Source organism: Musa acuminata, chromosome BXJ3-3 (assembly GCF_036884655.1).
Source record: "Musa acuminata AAA Group cultivar baxijiao chromosome BXJ3-3, Cavendish_Baxijiao_AAA, whole genome shotgun sequence".
Lineage (NCBI taxonomy): Eukaryota > Viridiplantae > Streptophyta > Magnoliopsida > Zingiberales > Musaceae > Musa > Musa acuminata.
The window spans coordinates 3,498,360-3,518,898 of record NC_088351.1 but is presented as its reverse complement, the minus strand read 5'-3'; the positions used below and the strand labels follow the sequence as shown (position 1 = coordinate 3,518,898).

At 41.4% G+C, this 20,539-nt stretch overlaps 3 protein-coding genes across 5 annotated transcripts; all 3 read left to right on the top strand.

Moving 5' to 3' along the window:
• Positions 1-761: 761 nt before the first annotated feature.
• Positions 762-1,487, top strand: LOC103976863 (preprotein translocase subunit SECE1). Its single transcript, XM_009392196.3, has one exon. It carries the CDS (start codon positions 823-825, stop codon positions 1,366-1,368), a length of 546 nt encoding a protein of 181 aa, XP_009390471.2. The 5' UTR covers positions 762-822; the 3' UTR covers positions 1,369-1,487.
• A 4,025-nt stretch (positions 1,488-5,512) lies between these two features.
• On the top strand, positions 5,513-15,020 carry LOC103976861 (DNA repair endonuclease UVH1). 3 transcript variants are annotated; one of them, XM_009392195.3, is made up of 9 exons: positions 5,513-6,421; positions 6,575-6,798; positions 7,002-7,111; positions 8,284-8,451; positions 8,809-9,612; positions 10,910-11,020; positions 11,122-11,382; positions 12,933-13,156; positions 14,305-15,020. In XM_009392195.3, exons 1-9 carry the CDS (start codon positions 5,556-5,558, stop codon positions 14,513-14,515), a joined length of 2,979 nt encoding a protein of 992 aa, XP_009390470.2. In that variant the 5' UTR covers positions 5,513-5,555; the 3' UTR covers positions 14,516-15,020. The 3 variants fall into 3 exon arrangements, with proteins under 3 accessions (XP_009390470.2, XP_018678389.2, XP_065000000.1); XM_018822844.2 differs by having other exon boundaries at positions 12,933-13,151; positions 14,305-14,444; XM_065143928.1 differs by lacking the exon at positions 12,933-13,156 and having other exon boundaries at positions 14,305-14,436.
• A 2,852-nt stretch (positions 15,021-17,872) lies between these two features.
• Positions 17,873-20,173, top strand: LOC135633923 (cytochrome P450 CYP73A100-like). The gene is made up of 3 exons (XM_065143929.1): positions 17,873-19,134; positions 19,215-19,342; positions 19,419-20,173. The coding sequence occupies exons 1-3, from the start codon at positions 18,299-18,301 to the stop codon at positions 20,021-20,023; spliced, it is 1,569 nt and encodes a 522-aa protein (XP_065000001.1). The 5' UTR covers positions 17,873-18,298; the 3' UTR covers positions 20,024-20,173.
• The last annotated feature ends 366 nt before the right edge of the window (positions 20,174-20,539 follow it).

Here is a 20,539-nt window from a genome sequence, read left to right as displayed (position 1 = left end):
GTTTTATTAACGAAAATATGAAAACAAGAGATAAAAATATGATTTTAACATTCCAATAATGGTGGCCAATGATGTCGATGGTAGCACCGTTAAGAGTTATTGTGAATGTGAAGAGTGACGACAAGAGATGAAGACTGCTCGACATTTACATCAACATTGATACAATTATCGAGCGACATCTACATTGACGTCGATCCAATTATCGAGCGACGAAAAGATCACCAACGCAGATGCAAAACGACGTCGCTCAACAACTATGTCGATATCGATGTAGATGTAAAACGACGTCGACGCAGATACAAAGTGATCCCCATATTTCATTGTCGCTCTCTTCATCCATAACAATCGACCGTAATCCCCAACGGCACCGTCATCCACCACCACTAATGTCGTCGCCTATCACTAAGGAAACGTTAAAATTATATTTCTATTATTTATTTAATATTTTTATTAATAAAATTAACGACGCTAGAATAAATAAATCTAGATATTTCATTTTTATAATTAAAAGGATGACAGCATAATTTTTTAAGTATAAAGATGAATTAAAAAATAACTGATTACAAAGTGTAATTTACCCTAACCCGAGTTCGTTCACTTTCTTTTTCAGTTATAGTAAACTATCGTTTGTTCCCCCACATTTAGTCTTTTGATAGGCCGAGGCTTAAGTCGTCGCGTCACACAAGTCGTTACCTAGGTTTCTCCTTAGTAGCGCCGCATTCGTAGGCTTAAGGTGTTTCCGCGAGTAACTTTACCGCTCTCCGAGCCACCCCTATCTTCCTCCGAACCGACCGATCTCTTCTCAAGAGTAGCGAGAGCAACATGGCGGTTGCCCCCTTCTCCCGTCTCCTTCTCAAGCCCCCGCCGCCTCCGCGCGCCGTCCCGTTCCGGGCGGCTCTCCCCGTTCACCTCCACCCCGTCCCAGCCCAGTACTCGCCGCTGCGGGTCTCCTCGCCCCTCCGTCTCCCGGGCACCCGCCGCCCTCGCCGCTTCTCCGCCCAGGAGAACGGCGGCGCTTCCGAGACCCTGGAGGAGTCGGAGGCCGACGAGGGAAGAAAGAAGGAGCAGGAGGAGGAAGTAGAGAAGAGGGACACCGCAGCTTCCACCGCCGCGGCATCGGTGGCTGAGGAGCTCAAGGAGATGATGGAGGCTAGGAAGAAGGAGTCGTCGTCGTCGGATCTGTGGGGAGGGGTGGCGGACGAGGTGAGGGAGATCGAGTGGCCACCGTTCGGCAAGGTGCTGGGCACCACCGGCGTCGTCATCGCCGTCATCGCCGGCTCCAGCGTCGCCCTCCTCACCGTCAACGCAATCCTCGCCGAGATCTCCGACAAGGTCTTCGCGGGCAAGGGCATCCAAGACTTCTTCTGAGAACGCCCAAAACAAAACAGAAAAGAACAAAATTAACTAAACCTCTTCATCATATATATTTGAAATTTTTTGTACCTTTTATGTCAATTTCTTAATGCAAGCTCCATTATTCCCTGGAATTTAATCCTCTCATTGTCTCAGGTTGAATTTTTGCAATTTTATCGTCACTAAGAACAATAAATAGAATAACTTTTTATGGATGAACTTAAATTTGCAGAATTATAAAGAACGATAGCTAATATACATATAAATCACATAATTTATAGATTAAAGATGCTTAAGAGTATGATGCATACACTGATAAGTTATAACAGCAAGATCATAAAAAATAGAAATGATAAAAAAACCACACCATGATTAAGAAAAGAATCCATGACATGCTCAGTACATGTAATACAAATGTTATACCTGGCATGAGAAACCAATCCAAAAGCAGAAATTGATGCAGAAATGGAATTCTAAGTGACAAAGGTTTGCATTGATGCAGAAATGAAAATTTGAAGTGGAGAACAGAAACTAAAAGCAGCAGAGACAGTACCAACTTAGGCTGCATACTGGAGGCAAAGAATAGCTTTCAACACAAATATAATGCTCCACAGAAAAGCAGAATCTAACTGGTTTGTACTTGGTGAAAATAGGAAACCCTAGGGAGTTATGACAATAAACAGAGTAGATTGTGAAGCTTGCCGTTTGCACCCGGTAGCAAACGTCAAACCTTGTACAATGACCAATTTAATCTACATAAACACCCTGCTTTAACAACTTTGATTTTTCCAAACCTTGAATAAACTCCAAATGAAGTAAGTATGATATGTACATATATACTTTTCTCGGGTTCATCTAGAAAATTTCTTTGTTAGAAAACTCTAACCAGCTGAAGACCAAAGGAAGCATTGCGATCAAAGCTTAAGCATTTCCTCTATTATGCATCAATTTTTACTTGATTGCTCAGCTATTGGAAGACCCATGTATTTAACCAGTGAAAAGTGGTCATCATTAATGGAACAGTATGAGCAAAATTGATGAAAGTATCATCAAATCAAATTGTTTAACAAGTACAAGAGATTGACAAAATGACAACAAATTAAAGTTCTAAGCATATATCAGTTTGTACGTGGACCTAGTCTGATGTGTCCCATAAAATACACCCCAGTTAGATGCACTTGAGTTTGTAACAGCGCCCAGTCCTCCAGCATAGTCATGCACCGCTAAGGAAAAGGCACGAGACAATCAAATTCACTGCTGTTAAGATGCACAAAAATATAATGAACATGTATTTTGTAATCCACGATTGCTAAGCCTAGTCAATATCACAAGGTAGAAGTTTGCACCATTGTGCAAGGTAGAAGCCTAGACAATCAAATTCACTGCTGTAAGGAAAATGACTGCCTTGGAGCGTTTTCCATCTTTTAAGCCTACTCAATATCACAAGGTGGAAGTTTGCACTATTGTGCAATCCAAGATTTCTAAAAATAATGATCAAATGCTGCATTTCGGGATGGTGTCGTCATGACATACTGCAAATCCCCAATACTTCATTAATTAGGATAACTGCTAGTTTAATAAGGATATCATTTTTTTTGGCTTGTGCAGGTAACTTCATCTACCTTAAAATGTAAAAGTTCTTCTAAGCAAGATATTTAATTTATTTTCATTTAGTAATGATTGCAAAATTACAAGATCCTTAAAGGATAATTTATTGTGTTGGGCAACTTGAACTATCCTAATTTGATAAACAAAAATGATATGCTATCTCTAACTTGATGCAATCAAAATGCTTCTCATGCCCACGTGTGCATATACCTTGAATATAAGGATTCTGAACACTTGAATATAGTATACATTGAATTTTGAATTTCCATGCTTTAATTAGTCTCCTTAATACGACGTACTATATGTGAATGGTCATTTGATATATAATTGATTGTTTATGCTTATCATAAGTTATATTTATGATGACCATAGATTGTTAAATTGTACATAATATCACTTAATATATGAATTGTAGCAATATATAATTTACATAATTGTTGTTTGCCTCATTCATATCGTGTTGTGACCTACTTTAAAAGATTTGACATATAACTACGTCCATGTTGCAACGTGTTCATGTCCAAGCAATGTCAATATAGATTTGTTCCAAAGGTTATAGTTTCATTGTGTTTCTAAATTTAGAAAGCATTTCTCACACATGAATCCAGAAAATAGAATAGTCTCTTTATTCTTCACATCCTCACAAAAAATATGAGATTGTGAAATGTAATAGAGTAGAGCAATAAATAAAAGAAACTTTATAATGCCATGAGAACGACCAGTCTGCCATGGCATTCAGTAATATGTTCTACAAAAATTAAATTGTCACAGGACTTGTACCAATATGAACTTTCGGACTAGAAACATTGCATGACATAAATCTTTTCAAGCTTGAATCAAGAAATTATATTACTCAATGGATTACTATATAATGAAGAAAGACAATAATCTAAGTTGCAGGAAAATACTGTCAAACTGGTCCACATTTTCAAATCTAAGTGACTGGAAGTTAAATGTATTCTTTCAGCCGATGGTTTTCATTCAGATACAATCATGATAAAATTTTTCAAGTTTACATGTAGATGAAAATTGGTTTTCTTCCATATAGAAAAATAGTCTACCCTAATTCATCCAATCCAATATATACAATGATTCAAGCATTTGTTTCCAGGGACAATGAAATATACTGAAAGGATCTCAAGTTCACAATTGCATGTGATACTACATTTTGGAGTTGATCATACATCAAAATCTTGTATAGTTTCAGAAAATTGTTGCTGATAGACATGCGGATTTTGACACTAAAAGCTTGTTTGAAAAAGCAATTACACTGTCTGGCAACTCCGTGCAAATGAAATGCAACAAAAGATGAGATTCACAGAAAGTTATTAGAAAGTAAAAACAAATATTCAACAGAATGCATTTAACACATCATACAGAATATGGAATCGCTTAAGACAATCCCAGTTCACTCACAGACTCCCTATTTATGCATTTGATCAGTTGAATTATTCATGGTATACTTTTAGCACTTCATACTTAACACACCAGTGTTCCCATGTAAATCATATAAAATACTACAATTCTTCTGCTACACATATCAGACATGATTTGTACTTGTGAAATTTGGCAAAATTACCTAAGTATCTGACTGCTACAAGAACAGCAATTAAACTATTTCATTTGAACCATTCTGCAACGTCAATGACCCAGAATGAGAAAGTACCTGAGGCGTTTGCTCCTACTCGAATATGTGAAGCCCATGGTAATTGGCGCCTTCCCACCCTCAGAGCATTGAGTTCATTCACCTCCCAAGAGATGTACTGGTCGAAAACAAATCATTATCTTCTAAGAAATCACTACTGTTTCTACGGATATATCTGTAGTGGCACCGAATGTGTCCACTCCTACCTCTTACACTCTAGCGACGCCTCGGGGCTTGAATGAGATCACCCTTCTCAAATACCTAAAAAAACTAGTGGATCAGTTCATAGAATCGGAGTGCCTCCTCAACATCCCTAATTCCTAATACAAAAGGGGACGAAGAATTGAAGAGGAGGAGATCACACCTTCGGATCTGGTGGTCCTCGATGCGGTGGGAGAACCCAAAAACTGACGAGATACGGACGCTCCAAAGAGAGGGAGATGGAGGAGGAAAGGCGTGGAAGCGCGGATTCAGAGTGCGCGATTCCATCGGCGGTGGTGGCAAATTGAGGAGCGGAAAGGGAGTAAAGGAAGGTCGAATGCCGCCGTTTCTAATTCTTTTAATTATGAATTAACTCGAAAATTCTACCGCTATTGCTCGAATAAATTACAATTTCGAAATTGACCAATCTTTTGTTTAATTTTTGACCCGAGTTCAGCAATTTGGAGATCGGGTCCGGTTAGACAGGTTGGCTTGGTTTGGTTGGACCTGCGTGCGCCTAAATAGGCAATTTAGGCTCGTATGGAGGGATTGGATTCGTGTCCGGTCAATTTAGTCTTTGTACAAACTACCGGTTCAACCGCTTGGGATCCGAACCCTATCCGTCTTGAGACCAAGGCCAATGGACCGGGTCGGATCCCATGACCGATAAGAGCCCGATGTTACCTACCTCTTCCCTCTTCCTGGTTTCCACCGTTTCTCCGATCTCACCCCAAGTCGCGAGTCAGCGATGCTCCCCTTCCAGGGGCTGATCGTCTCCGACCTGCTCGACGACCTCAACGGCGACCTGGTCGTCCTCTCCTCTGGCCTCCCCCTCCCGTCCCTCGTCGCCTCCCTCCTCCTCCTTCATGACGCCTCCGCTGGCTCTCTCCTCCTCCTCTCCGCCTCCGACACCCAGAAGTCCGCCATCTCCGCCGCACTCCGCAGGTATGGGCAACCGGACCTCCCCCTTCCCTCTGATATCCCCGGCGACCTCCCCTCTCACAACCGCACTGCTCTCTACGCCTCCGGCGCTGCCCTCTTCGTCACTCCCCGCGTCCTCGTAGCCGACCTCCTCACCTCCCGCGTCCCCCCATCCTCCATTGCCGCCCTTGTCGTGCTCAACGCTCATCGCCTCTCCGACACCTCCACCGAGGCCTTCATCGCCCGCATCCTCCGGGACCACTCCCCTTCTTCCCCCATCCATGCCTTCTCCGATCGGCCCCACGCGATGGTCGCCGGCTTCGCCAAGGCCGAGCGCATTATGAAGTCCCTCTTTGTCCGCCGCCTCCACCTCTGGCCAAGGTTCCACGTCCTCGTCTCGACTGACCTCGAGCGTACCCCACCCGAGGTCGTGGACGTCAGGGTGCCCATGACGCCAGCCATGATTGGGATCCAGGCTGCGGTGCTTGGGTCCATGGATGCCTGTCTCAAGGAGCTCCGGAGGACCAACAAGGTCGACGTTGAGGACCTCACTGTCGAGAACGGCCTGTTCAAGTCTTTCGATGAGATCGTGAGGCGGCAGCTCGACCCCATCTGGCACACTCTTGGGAAGAAGACCAAGCAGCTGGTTAGCGATCTCAAGACCCTAAGGAAGCTGTTGGATTACCTTGTCAGGTAAAGAAAGTTACTTGTGAAATTTCTACTGCTGTCTACTTTTGATGCTTCTTATACTTCGAGGTTCAAGATTGATTCTTCGTGACTAAAATTTACGGCAGTGCTGTTGAGGTTGGTTCTTAATTTTAGTTTAGTGGAAATTGTTCTTGTTAGGTACGATGCTGTTACGTACCTGAAGTATTTGGATACCTTGAGAGTTTCAGAAGGTGTTCGATCAGTGTGGATATTTGCTGATTCAAGCTATAAGATTTTTGAGCTTGCGAAAAAGCGTGTTTACCAGATGGTTCGAGCAGATGGGACAAAAATCAGTGTGGACACTAAAAGCGCCACTAGGAAAAGGAAAGTTAATAATGAGAGCAAGAAAGAAACAGGAAGTGGTGAGTTCCCCCTGTTTCATTTAGTTTCTGTTCTTTTCCTTTTGACTATGTGGGTTTATGCTAATGGTTGTCTTGCTAGTATGTATCTGCATACCATTGAATCCTCGCATCCACCCATTTCAATAATGAAGGCTGGAGAAAATCTTATTCTAGATAAAGACATCATGCATTGTATTGAATAATATTACTGTTCATTTCGTCAGGGACTGGAGCTTCTTCTGCAATTGAAACAGATGGAAGTAAAGTGGATACAAAAGCTGGTGTAGTGTTGGAAGAAGTCCTGGAAGAAGCCCCCAAGTGGAAGGTGTTACGTGTAAGTGAGTGAGTTTGCTTGCTTTTCTTCATTGTCCACTTGGTACGATACACTGTGTTTCCCTCTCTTGTTTTCTTCTCCCACAGCAGTGTAGCACGTAGGATGTCGTGTTATGAAGTTATGTTCTTAAATAGATGTTATCCTATCAGAACTTTGTTTCTAAACAGATGATTATTATGTCAAATCTGTATTGTGGGTGGTGCACGCTGATGCAGCAACGATATAACACATATTCAAGTCCCTCATTGAAGTCTCTATATGGCACTTTACATTATATCTTGTATGTTTAATATCTTTCATAGTCCATCGTGCTATATTTGTCTGTGTGTGTAATTGGGTGCCTATGGGATGTAAAAACAATTTCTTCTGGCAGGCTTAAGGTGCTCTTATCCAGTTTATAGCTTGTATTGGTGCCAAAGCAAGGTATAAGTGGGCAAGAGTTTTGGAGTGGAAACATGCATGGTTAGAAGGGTTCTTAAAATGAATTTCATGGTCAAATGGTCAAAAGGAATTTCATAAAGTTCCTACTTCCTAAGGAACTTTATTTTGTTCTCTGTTTAGTTATGGAACATATATCAAATGGTAACTTGACATATGCTGCTGGAGCATGCCATCAGGGTCTAGGCCAGACTGGCATGTCTCAGTAACCACTTTGGTGTGGCATGAAAAAATACCATGTCCTTATCTTACAAGCGTGTACCAGTGTGGTCATCCTTGGCCAGACCGCATTTGATTTTGATGACATAATGCTATGTGAAATAGATGAGATTGAAAAGGTTGTAAACTAAATCAGCATTATCAAATTTTCCAGGTGACATCTGATTTTGTATTTGCACAACTGCAAAATCTTTGAACTTCATTAATTTTTTAAGCTTTATTAAATTTCTTTCTTACCTTTTACTTAGATACATCGTACATTTTTCATTTAATTCTCCATGCACAAGTATGAATCAGATATAATAGTGTTGAGAAATTTTATTTCTTGCTCTACATTTTATTAGTTGCAGGTTAAGAACTTTTTCTAGTCCATTACATAAAGTTCTCATTGGAAATTCCCGATTTTCTAGTTTATAAGATTATATATATATATATATATATATATATATATATATAATTTATAATTATATATTTAAGTGAACCTAAGGTAACCAAGAAAAGGAATTTAATTGCAGGAATTGCTGGAAGAGATAGAAGAAGAGCGCAGAAAAGACATTCAGCCTAAAGAAGGAGAAACAGTAGCAGAAGATGCAGGGGATCTCAGTGAAATTGTTCTGGTTGCATGTAAAGATGAATGCTCATGCATGCAGTTGGAAGATTGCATCTCAAGAAGCCCACAGCAGGTGTTGCTCTGGAACTAGTAGTATTTGTATTCAGACAAATCATGACAAAGATATTTCTGTGACAATACATTGTGGTGGCATTGTGATTCACCTTTCTGTAGTTCCTTTTTTCCATAATCCAGCATGATTTTTTTCTTAATACATTCTTCAGATCAAGGATGTTGCACTCTGTTGACAAGTCTGCTAGTATTTGCACGTTAGGTTAAGTTTAGTATCTTAATTAGAACTTTACAGCATATTCCTAGTTTAATTGTTTTTTATGATCGTTTAGAGAAGATTTGTTGAAACCAACTAAGTTTGGTTTCTGATTACTAATGAATACATCTGGATATGATGCTACTTCTCTTTTGGCTTAAGGTTATGCGGGAAGAGTGGGAGAAGTACTTGCTAGGCAAAGTGGAGTTGCACAGTTTAAGGAAACGCAACAAGAAAAGATCTCAGGAACCTAAAGGTTTTGGTGTACTTGATGGTGTGGTTGCTGCTGGATCATCTGATAATTCAGAACCTAGCAGCATATCCAAATATGAAAATGATGCCTTATTGGCTGCAGCATCAGAGATCAACATTTTATCTAAAGAAGTTGATGTTGGGGATAATTCTCAGTCCGAAAGTACAAGGAAATATTTTCGAAAAACAAGAGGAAAAGGAAGATCGAGGAAAGGTTTGTCAAAGACTCAACTTCCTGAAGCTAAAAGTTATCAGATAGATAACAATGATAAAAATGAAAAGACCAGTTCAAAACCCGAAGGTGTACTCAGTGACCCTGAAAGAAAATCCCCAGAAAGTTATCAGGAGAATAATCTAGAGAACATATGTATAGAGAAAGATCTTATTCAGGGGCATAAAGAGGCGTCCCATGGTGCAACATTGAATCATATCAAGCCACTTCCACCTGTGCAATTTTATGCACTGGATAGTGACCAACATATACTTGATGTGCTGAACCCATTTGTTATAATTGTATATCATCCAGACATGACCTTTGTAAGAGAAATAGAAGTTTACAAAGCTGAGAATCCCTCTAAGAAGTTAAAGGTCTACTTTTTGTTTTATGAGGACTCTGCTGAGGTGCAAAAGTTTGAGGCAAGCATACGCAGGGAAAACAGTGCATTTGAATCCTTGATCAGGCAGAAATCACTGATGATGATCCCAGTGGATCAGGTCTGGTTCATTACCATTGCATCCCCTGCATGTTATCTCTTTTCTCAGTTGTTGATCCTTTCCTATCATGTATTACCTCTATCACTTATCTGCAAGCATGAATTATTATATCTCTAGACGTGAATTCATCTGTCCTGAATGAATTGGAGATAATGTAGTTATCATTTCCCTTGGGAATTTCTATTGTTTATTTTAGTTAAGTGCAACCTAGCATACAAATTGTTTTATGCCTCTTTCTGTATGATGGGCTTCAAGAACTAAACTGGAGTTTTCTTTTATGGAATCAAAGTATCTGGTGCATAAACTATCTGCTAACAGAGTATGAATGACTGTTCAGTAGGGCATTTGAGAACCTTTGAGGATCTTCGTTACTACAAGTTCTCCAGAGGCTAGCTTGTCATTATTGTTTAATTTGTGACCAGACCCTGTGTACTGTAAGTTATAATATATGCAAATTGATTATATTGTAAAGTTTTGTTCTAAACTACTTTTGTGTTTGTAATGACAATTTTCACTTTTAGTCAGAGGGTTCCCTCATGGTTGCATGAGCTTAAGAATTCTCATGCCCCCTTTGGCTGTTTGGAGAATCTCTCTTGTATAAATATTATCTTGGTGAGGAACGTCACACTATCTTTTGAAGATCAACCTCATATTGGCTGTTTTATCAAATTTTCCCAGTAAATTCTTGTGCCTTCTTGACTATAGTCATGCTATATTGCTGGCCGATATTGATAGGATGAGCATGAGTCCGTAGACCAAGTTGGTCAGTTAGTTGGCACTTTTTATACTTTTTTCCTTTGAAGGAACAAAAAGGCAGCAGAAGCATCTTTAATAGGCAAGATTGAATATTTTCTAAATTCTACTACTGGTAAGAAAGGCAATAATCTGTTTCAATGATGAGCTTATAAGTAAATTTGAAGATAGTGGCATTGTATTGGTCAGAATCACAGAAATCATGTTTAGCTTTAAAACATTTTTCTGGATATCATCAACTCGATATAACTTGTCTTTCACTTCCAGATATTATAATATTTGTGTTGCTCATGATTGTCAAATGCAATGGTAGAATTGTTTTCCTTTATGTTAAGTAGAGTCTTCATATGTCGTTTTTGAAAATTGTTAACCAAAGAGTCTAATTATAGAATTATCATGAAATCTTTTGCTTTATAAAGTATGGTTCTTTATCTCATGATTCCAGATTGCTGCAAGCTTTCAGTTAGTAAATCTTGAAAGTTGAAAGTGTATCATCATGTTCACCTTCATTAATATTTGTAAAATATTTGTGTTCTCCTTTCAGAATGGACGATGTATTGGACCTAGTACTTCTTGCGAACCACAGTCGGTTATTGCGCAGAACTCATTAACAAGGAAAGCAGGTGGTAGAAAGCTACAAGAAAAAAAAATGCAGGCAATTTTATATCCTTCCTTTTCTAAATCATTTGGAAGATATTCCAAGTATTTTCTTATGAAGTTGAACTGACTGTGCTGTCTACTTGAACTGTTTTGCAGGTTATAGTGGATATGAGGGAGTTCATGAGCAGCCTTCCTAATGTTCTTCACCTGAAAGGCATGCATGTCATACCTGTTACTCTGGAAGTTGGTGATTACGTTCTTTCACCTCAGATTTGTGTTGAAAGAAAAAGCATAGCAGATCTGTTTCAAAGTTTTGCATCAGGTCGTCTCTATCATCAGGTGGAAACAATGAGTCGTTACTACAGAATGCCTGTGCTTCTAATTGAGTTTTCACAGGATAAGAGCTTCTCTTTCCAGGTATTTCATAGTTGGTCTTTGGTCACTTGTTAATCATCATGTATGCCTCTTAACTGTCTTATCCAAGAAACCTCGGGTCAGTCAGGTTATTGGTTAAATTAGTGGGTCAACTGGATGTGCCGCCAGTTTAACTTATATATATATATATATTTTTATATATGAAGCTCATTGGGTTGCTTCCCATTACTTATATAGACTTTGATGCTTGTGATTTGTTGTATTACCATGATAGGAGTCATTTGGTGATTAAAAGAGGAGTGCCATCTTGTTAAGGGGTCTCATCAGGACTATCAGCATTGTATGAGCTCATTTGGTAGTTGAGAAAGTGGACTATCATTTCTATTTCAGAAATGACTAAAATGCCCTCAACAGTAACAGATAAAAGTTGGACTTTTCAATTTGATCTGGCTCAGTTTTCATGAGTGATAGTAAACTTGGTTGGGTCAACTGGTTCAGTATGGTTGTTTAGCACAAACAATCCGATTAAGGGATTAGAGCAGCCAAGGGTCCAGTTCATGATTTTCCCAGTCTGCCTGCCTTTCTGATCCAGTTCCAATAACTATCATGTTGATTATACAGAGTCATTAGTTCCAATAACTATCATGTAGATTTTCCATTGAGTTGAACAAAACATAAATTTAATCATTTTTGTTCCTTCTATGATAGGGAATTCATCTATCTTAATGTTTCCAACTCGACTTCATTAAACTTCTGGATAACTGTTTCCCAAACGCTGAACAATCTTCTGATTGCCAATCTACTGATTGGCAAACAATGCTTTCGGCTTCTTAGCCTGCCATTCTATCATTTTCTGTTTTCTTTGGTACTATGTTGATAAAACCTTGTCTCTATTTGAGCTACTTTACAATTTATTGCAAAGGTTCATATACATAAGACTATGCTAAAACTACACATTCATTATTGTTATGGGATGTTATTCAGCTGATTTTAGGTTATATCCATTAGGATCCACATCCAATTTTTGATAAGCCTGTGTCCAAAATGAGTATCTGTGTGACATTTCATGTGGGACTGGGGTTTGGTGTCAGATTTCTACACACTGGCACAGTACAGATCCTGGTCACCAATCTCATAAGGTTCTTGGATTGAAATGAAGATCCAAGCCTAAAATTTTGTGTTGCGTTTCTGGTTCTAGGGGTCCATCAAGATCCCTAATTATTATCCACATTTTTTGTAAGTCTCCAAGCTCTGGTGGATAACTCATTGGAGACTTTTAAAGAATTTTGCACCTGCATCATTTATGACATCCATTTTGGCTACCAGAGTTTCTTGATCACTATCAATTTGTTAAGTATTGGGCTGAGGTAATATTTGTTGCAAATATCAGTAAATTGCAAACTTCAAATAGTGTGCCCTAACATCTCAAGTGGCTTCAGGTTGTTTTCTCCATCATTTTATGTCATGAACAAGGTGTAGTTTGACTACAGGCCAGAAACTCATTTTAATTGTGTTTTTCTTTCTTGAGGCTGACACTAGGTTTGGTTAGATAAATTTGTAGATGACACTAACTTTCTCATGGCTTCTTACAGTCTGCAAGTGACATTGGTGATGATGTATCACCAACGAGCATAATTTCAAAGCTCTCGTTGCTTGTTCTTCATTTTCCTCGCCTGCGCCTTGTCTGGTCTCGCAATGTGCATGCCACAGCAGAAATATTTTCATCACTCAAACAAAATCAGGATGAACCAGATGAGAGCAAGGCAATTAGAGTAGGCGTTCCATCAGAAGACGGTGTTGTGGAGAACGATGTAAGGTAAACACATGAGTATCTTACTACTAAATTCATAGCAAATAACCACATATTTAACTAGGCAATGTTTTACCAAGTGGCTGTGGTATATGGACGGTCATTTAGCATAAATTGTACCCACATAAGTGGATGCACATGCCTTTTTGCATAATAATATTCAAAATAATATATGATTGATAAATAATAAATATATGTTCAAATCCAGGACTTATGGTGTCGTATGTATATTCATTTAAGGTGTTTAGGTGATAAGTTACAAGAAATGGATAAACGTATGTGATTAAAGTTTTAATGTCATGGACCATGTTTAACAGTACTAATAGTATGATTACAGAATCGTAGCAATAAGGTGGAAATGTAAACCACATATGTGATAATGTGTTTATAAAGATTGCATATATAGCAATATAGGTTTATGTTGCTGTGATTTGGCCAATTGGCTGCCCAACCATGCTAGAACAACTAAGGCTTCTTTTTTTGGAGAGGGGAATGACCCTCTCATCTTCTATCCTTGATTCACTCTGATGCTAGGGGTGACTTTTGTACTCGTCTAATTTAAGCAATAATAGCTTTCTTTTTGAGTAAAAAAGGAAAAAGGTTCATGTCGCTGTATATATGACTGTACGTCGCTGTATTATGACTGTATTTAATGTGTATTTGTGTTATGGAGCATTTGAACCTCAAACCACTCACTCCCTATGAGGGTTTGACTTAACTGATCCTAGATGATGGTCTTTCTGTTTGATTTTCTAGTTTCTAATATTTGTGGATATACTTTCATCCAAATTTTTGGTCAAAATTGTGGTATGTCTTTTTATTTGTATTCATACCTTTGAGTTCCATTTTGATTATAGACAGAATCAAGAGAATCCTTAGACAATTGGGAGTTATGTTTAGAGAGTTCTAGACATGTCATATAAACACTCTCTGCTTGCAGGGATAACGATGTGTATGTTGATCCTTTCCAAACTTTCATTGGCAGAAGCTTTGTGCCCTGGGCTGTGCTTTTTATGTTATATGATGTGCATAGATTTTGGACCAGTTCTTTTGCTTTCAGTATTGGTTTTCTTGGCAATTGTCTGAGAATATTACATTGGGTTTCGACATGTTATATGATAGTCTAAAATTTAATGAATCTGTTGCCGTCTCAGGGCTGAAAATTATAATACCTCTGCAGTAGAGTTCTTGAGGCGTCTCCCTGGAGTGACAGATGCAAATTACAGAGCACTGATGGATGGATGTAAAAACTTGGCCGAACTTGCTCTTCTTCCCATTGAGAGGCTAACAGAACTCATGGGAGGTCAGAAGGCAGCTCGGATGCTGAAGGAATTTCTTGATGCAAAGTGCCCAACCTTGTTGTGATGCGAAGTGCCAACACATGATCTTGCAGAATCAGCAAGTGCACAACACCATCTTTTCTTGTACCCTTCCCAAATTTGAACTTATGAGACAACATTGATTGGTTTCATAAAAGGGGGTGCTTAGGTGGGATCTCATGCACAGCGGTTGACCAATGTGATTTCAAGAACATCACAGGAGGCAGACTAGGACGGCAAGCCTCAGATTAGGATAATTTACCTGTCAATTTGGTCAGCATGGCCAACAATCTCAACCTCTTTTACATTATTAATTGAGATGATTAATTCATTGATTGTTAGCTGAAATGATTAATTACATTATGGGTGGTATTATTACCCAGCATAAGTGTTTGTACAATCTGTTCCTATTAGTTATTGGGGCTTAGCATGTAATTTCCTTAGAGCAAGTTCACATTCTTCAGCACAAGTGTGTCTGTAAATTGCTGTATTGTATTCATCAAGGGAACAAACAGTATTTGTTACAATTACAATCACTTTAATTTCTTTTACCGCAAATGTTGGTGACTGCTTTCTGTATACACGTACAGCTTCGTATGGTTGCCCAGAGGCTCTTCTCCCTTGTGCTGCCAAAATTTATGATGAAAGGTTAACTTCTTTGAAATGATGGTCAATGCAGAACAGTAGGCAAATTTTCTTTCACAGCAAATGTTAGTGACTGGTTTCTGTATAGATGTACAGCTTCCTATGGTTGCCTGAGTGATCTTTGTCGCGCTGCCAAAATCTAAATGAAGGGTAACTTCTTTCAACTTGTGGTCTAGGCTGAACAGTAGTTTTATTTTCTTTGTAGCAAATGATAATGACTGGTTTATGTATACAGGTACAGCTTTCAATGGTTGCCAGAATGCTCTTCTCGTCATTGTGCTGCCTATGTTTATAATGAATGGTAACCTCTTTTAACTAATGGTCAAGGCTGAATAGTACAAGATCCTTGTGAACTCAGTTGTTGTTGGGCTACTTTTAATGCCTGTTTTGTAGATGCTGTTGAACCTGATCTGCACCCACTACATTTTTCTACATTGCAGTGGATTTCAGCTTATATGCTTGCATGACTTTGATTTCCATTAACGCACTCGAAAGATGTCTCATCCAATCAAGCCAATAGATGACAAATGCAGTTTACATGCCATCATTCTGGCACTTCAGGTGCAAGCATAGATAAGTTTCTCCAGAAAAAGTTTTGTTTGGGTTCATTCAGGTATATACTACTTGTTTGATAAGTTTCTAGATGTTTGATAAGTTTCTAGATGTAGTTGCTAAAGATTAATTTTAGTAAATATCTGATGCATAAGCTAGCATTTTACAATGTTTTTCTAAAATTCAAGAATCTGATATTTGTTTATCATGCACTTTTAACTGTTAAAAGTCTGTTACCAAGCAATGATTCTACATTCTGTATCTGCATCTAGTTAATGCCTTAGATCCCAAACTCATGCATTTTTCCTATTGTTCTTTCATATTCTGGCTTGGATGTACCATTTTGTTCAAGATAGATGCTCTTCGTAGTTTCCACTCATCTATCCATCTGAGCTTTTGAGGTCCAGAAATTAGGAGAACCTTTTTTACATCAGAGCTGCAAACTCATCAGCAAGCAGAACACTAAGAAGCCGATACCACAAAGCTCTCAAAAGATGATGGCGAGACACCAAGAAAGATTAAAGGTAATACTAAAACCTCAAACTAGTGGTTTTCATTATCTTCTTGCTCATTGCCAGGTATTATTTTATGCTACTTATCTTGTTGCTTCCAGCACAATTCATATAAAGTATAAGCACAAGCTTTTAGAACTTCCTAAACTGCGTACAACTGCATGTGATACAGAACACAATCAACTTGATACTGCAATTGAGTAGTCAGGGAAGGATAGGGACATCCATAATTTAGTACAAGTTGAAGTATCAAATGACAGATTACCTGTTAATACCACATGTATATGAATCTACAAGCCAAACAATAGGAGTCTAGTTCTGATCTTTATCGCATTTAATACTGCAAGATGACATTAATATAACAATGTTTGTACTACTTTCCTTGGCTTAAATACTCAATTTTCTCTGCTGATTTTATTCTCTCCGGACGCCAATCCCAAAAGTCTCCATCATAAGATAGCAATATAAAGGACACCACTGGAGAAGCCTTCCTCTTGTTCTTTCTTTTATTTGCTGTTGGTATTAGATGGAGTTGTGTTATAGAGTCGTAAGCTTTAGCACTAGAAGTGATTGATGTGGGGAGGGGGAAACCAGCTGGGGAAGTTCCCCAAGCGGAAGCGAACCGCCAACGGCGGTTTCTACGGGGGGCTTTCCGAGCTGTTCGCCGACGACTCGGCGGCCCGCACACCAACGGCGAGGTCGCCGAGGAGCTTCGACAGCGGCGGCATCGTCGGCCTTGGGATCGTGGCGGCAATGTGCGGCCCCGTCTCCCGCGTCTCGCCGGCCCGTTCCGAGCCGATCTCCATCGGCTCGGCCAGGGTCGCCGCCGAGGCGAGTAGGTCGGACCCCACGGAGGAGGAAGAGCTGTCGGAGAGCTACACGTGCGTGATATGGCACTTGGGAGGGAGCCTCGCAGGAAAGAGGGTCTACTTCGACGACGGGAAGGCAGCGTCTTCTGAGCCACGCGGCCGTGGGGGCTTCACGAGCTGCTGCATTCTGGCTTCATGATGAGCTCATCATGGGTCGGATAGTTTCTTTCTTTCCGTTGATTCTGCTTTGAGATTCGGAGTAACATTTTCGCATCTTGAAGCTATTTCGCATTTCCTCTTGCTCTTCTAATATATTTGTTAGTGATCATATATGATAAGCTCTTCTAATATAATAAGGGATTATTTGATCGATTTATCATTGATGCGATCCGTAGGTGTATTCGTACGAGTTTATCATTTCGAAACATGTAAACTTTGTGCACTAAAGGTAAAGGAGTTCTTGGTTCCATACTCCTCAACGTGGAATTATAAAATTTTAATTTTATATATATATATATATATATATATATATATATATATATATAACATAAGTATCATGACCCATACGCTATCTTCTTGATCTCAATCTCACCAACCAAAGTTCCTGCCTCACCTACACAATCAAAATTCCATCATCATCATCATCATCATCCATGTTCCAAACCCACAAAAAATGTCAGCCACTTGACACAGTTCCATAATATTATACTGCCCAAACCACGAGGCAAAACCATGGACGCCAGCAGAAACGAAGGTGACATGAGAACGATACCATACCATGCATTTGTCATCCCAACCATGCGCTCGATTGCTCTCTCTGTCTTAAACCTCACTCGGTCAAACAATCCCTTTGTGTCAACCTAATCAGCTCTTCGGTGAAATGCAACTTGGAAAATTAGGGTTGTCCTTCAACCAACTCTCTCTTCTTCACTCTCCTTCAAGTGTTTGCAAGGAGAACTCTTTCTTTCTTTTACTGTTCAAAAGCTTGTACTTTTGGTTTCTATTGGTCGATCACCTAGAAACATAGTACTTCCCCCATAACAATAGAAATCTTCTTCTTGCATCAGTAAACTGAAGGGAAGTCAAAGAAGTGCCACCAACATCTGCTCTACCAACTCAGCCGAGTCCTCTGACTTCCTAAAGCCATTCTTCTCCTACCTTGTTTCCCTCCGCTGCCCATCGATTACCCTACAAAACCATCGAAGATTTCTTCTGCTCCACTCTCGCCTAAACGCTTATATAAAATCACGTCCTCTTCTCCTTCTCCCTTCACTGTGTCTCAACAAGCATTGGCAACACAGGAAGGAAGCCATGGCGAAGTTAGCCGTCATCACCCTTGTGGCAGTTGCCTCTGCTTATGCTGCCAAGTCCTTCTTCCCCGACCTTTCGCCCTTCTTCCTCTCCCTTCCTCTCCTCCTCCTGCTGCCATTCGCGTTGTTCTCTGGGTCCGGGTCTGACACCCCTCCTGGTCCCGTCTCCTTCCCCATCTTCGGCAACTGGCTCCAGGTCGGCAACGACCTCAACCACCGGAACCTGGTGGACATGGCCAAGAAGTACGGAAACGTCTTCCTGCTGCGGCTGGGCGCGCGCAACCTGGTGGTGGTGTCGGACCCGAAGCTAGCCACCGAGGTGCTCCACACTCAGGGGGTCGAGTTCGGCTCCCGGCCGCGCAACGTGGTGTGGGACATCTTCACCGACAACGGCAAGGACATGGTGTTCACGGAGTACGGCGACCACTGGCGCAAGATGCGCCGGATCATGACGCTGCCCTTCTTCACCAACAAGGTGGTGCAGCAGTACCGGGAGATGTGGGAGGAGGAGATGGACATGGTGGTGCGCGACCTCCGGGGGGACCGGGTGGCGCAGACGGAGGGGGTCGTCGTCCGCCGCCGCATGCAGCTGATGCTCTACAACATCATGTATCGGATGATGTTCGACGCCCGGTTCGAGTCGATGTCCGACCCTCTGTTCCAGCAGGCGACACGGTTCAACTCCGAGAGGAGCCGCCTGGCGCAGAGCTTCGAGTACAACTACGGCGACTTCATCCCCATCCTGAGGCCCTTCCTGAAAGGCTACTTGAACAAGTGCAGGGACCTGCAGAGCAGGAGGCTGGCCTTCTTCAACGACAACTACGTAGAGAAACGAAGGTAGACACAGCTACACATCATTTTCTCGGATCACCACCGCACACCAATGTCTAATTCCCGCGGTTCTCATCCGCCTACAGAAAACTGATGGCCGCAAGAGACGGGAAAAAGCTGAGGTGCGCCATGGACTACATACTGGAGGCCGAGATGAACGGAGAAATCACTTCAGACAACGTGATCTACATCGTGGAGAACATCAACGTTGCAGGTAAACGATGACTCTGTAATCATTTGCATCGAGACTTGACAGGCTTAACGAGAGGCTAATGTTGCGAATGCTACAGCCATAGAGACGACCTTGTGGTCGATGGAGTGGGCGATCGCAGAACTGGTGAACCATCCCAACGCCCAGCAAAGGCTCAGAAAGGAGCTGTGGGATGTGCTCGGAGATGAACCCTTGACGGAAACCAACCTACAGAGACTACCGTACCTGCAAGCAGTCGCCAAGGAGACACTCCGGCTGCACTCGCCCATACCCCTCCTCGTCCCCCACATGAACCTCGAGGAAGCCAAACTCGGGGGATACGACATCCCCAAGAGAACCAAGGTGATAGTGAACGCGTGGTGGCTGGGGAACAACCCGGAATGGTGGCACAAGCCCGAGGAGTTCCGGCCGGAGAGGTTCTTGGACGAGGAGAAGGAGGTGGAAGCACTGGTGGGCGGCAAGGTGGACTTCAGATTCCTCCCCTTCGGCGTCGGCCGGCGAAGCTGCCCCGGGATCATACTGGCATTGCCGCTGCTCTCGCTCATCGTCGGGAAGCTGGTCAAGGACTTCGAGATGGTGCCGCCGCCGGGGGTGGACAAGATCGACGTGACAGAGAAGGGAGGCCAGTTCAGCTTACAGATCGCCAACCACTCCACCATCGCCTTCCATCCGATCGCACCATGAGAGGGAGATGAAGTAGTATGAAATGATGAGATCAAACGGTGTTTATTAGTAATTACACACTGTAATAAGGATTGTATTCTTGTGTTTGTGTGTTTCTTTATGTAAACTCTTGATGAGGATAGTAATTATGATAAGACTCGGTTGACGTCAGCCGACGCCTCACGCCTCGATCGGCGTGACTGCACTCGGTCAACCGAATCGAAACACCGGTCGAGGCGCATTAACGTCTGCTCAGGCGCCCATGTTAGACGCTATCAGCTTGCCTCCTGCAGGCGGGCACATTAAACAGTAGTAAGCTTCCCTATAAATATCCTCCCCTTCATTAAAGAAGGGGGGGGTCACACATACAAACACTTCTTCTTCTGAAACCCCCTCCACATCTTCTGCTAACTTGATCGTCGGAGGGGTCGGGTCGAGCCTCCCGACTCGACCTTTGTGCAGGTGCGAAGCCGAGGGTCCCGGACGACGAGCCCCTGCCCGGAGGAGACGGCGACCATGTCCCGATTGGACCATCGC

Bases quoted from the DNA above. Each gene is read 5' to 3' on its own strand.
- LOC103976863 (XM_009392196.3), top strand. From the start codon at position 823: ATGGCGGTTGCCCCCTTCTCCCGTCTCCTTCTCAAGCCCCCGCCGCCT.
- LOC135633923 (XM_065143929.1), top strand. From the start codon at position 18,299: ATGGCGAAGTTAGCCGTCATCACCCTTGTGGCAGTTGCCTCTGCTTAT. The intron at 19,135-19,214 runs GTAGACACAGCT...ATCCGCCTACAG, and splicing joins AACTACGTAGAGAAACGAAG to AAAACTGATGGCCGCAAGAG. The intron at 19,343-19,418 runs GTAAACGATGAC...CGAATGCTACAG, and splicing joins GGAGAACATCAACGTTGCAG to CCATAGAGACGACCTTGTGG.
- LOC103976861 (XM_009392195.3), top strand. From the start codon at position 5,556: ATGCTCCCCTTCCAGGGGCTGATCGTCTCCGACCTGCTCGACGACCTC. The intron at 6,422-6,574 runs GTAAAGAAAGTT...TGTTCTTGTTAG, and splicing joins CTGTTGGATTACCTTGTCAG to GTACGATGCTGTTACGTACC. The intron at 8,452-8,808 runs GTGTTGCTCTGG...TTTTGGCTTAAG, and splicing joins TCTCAAGAAGCCCACAGCAG to GTTATGCGGGAAGAGTGGGA.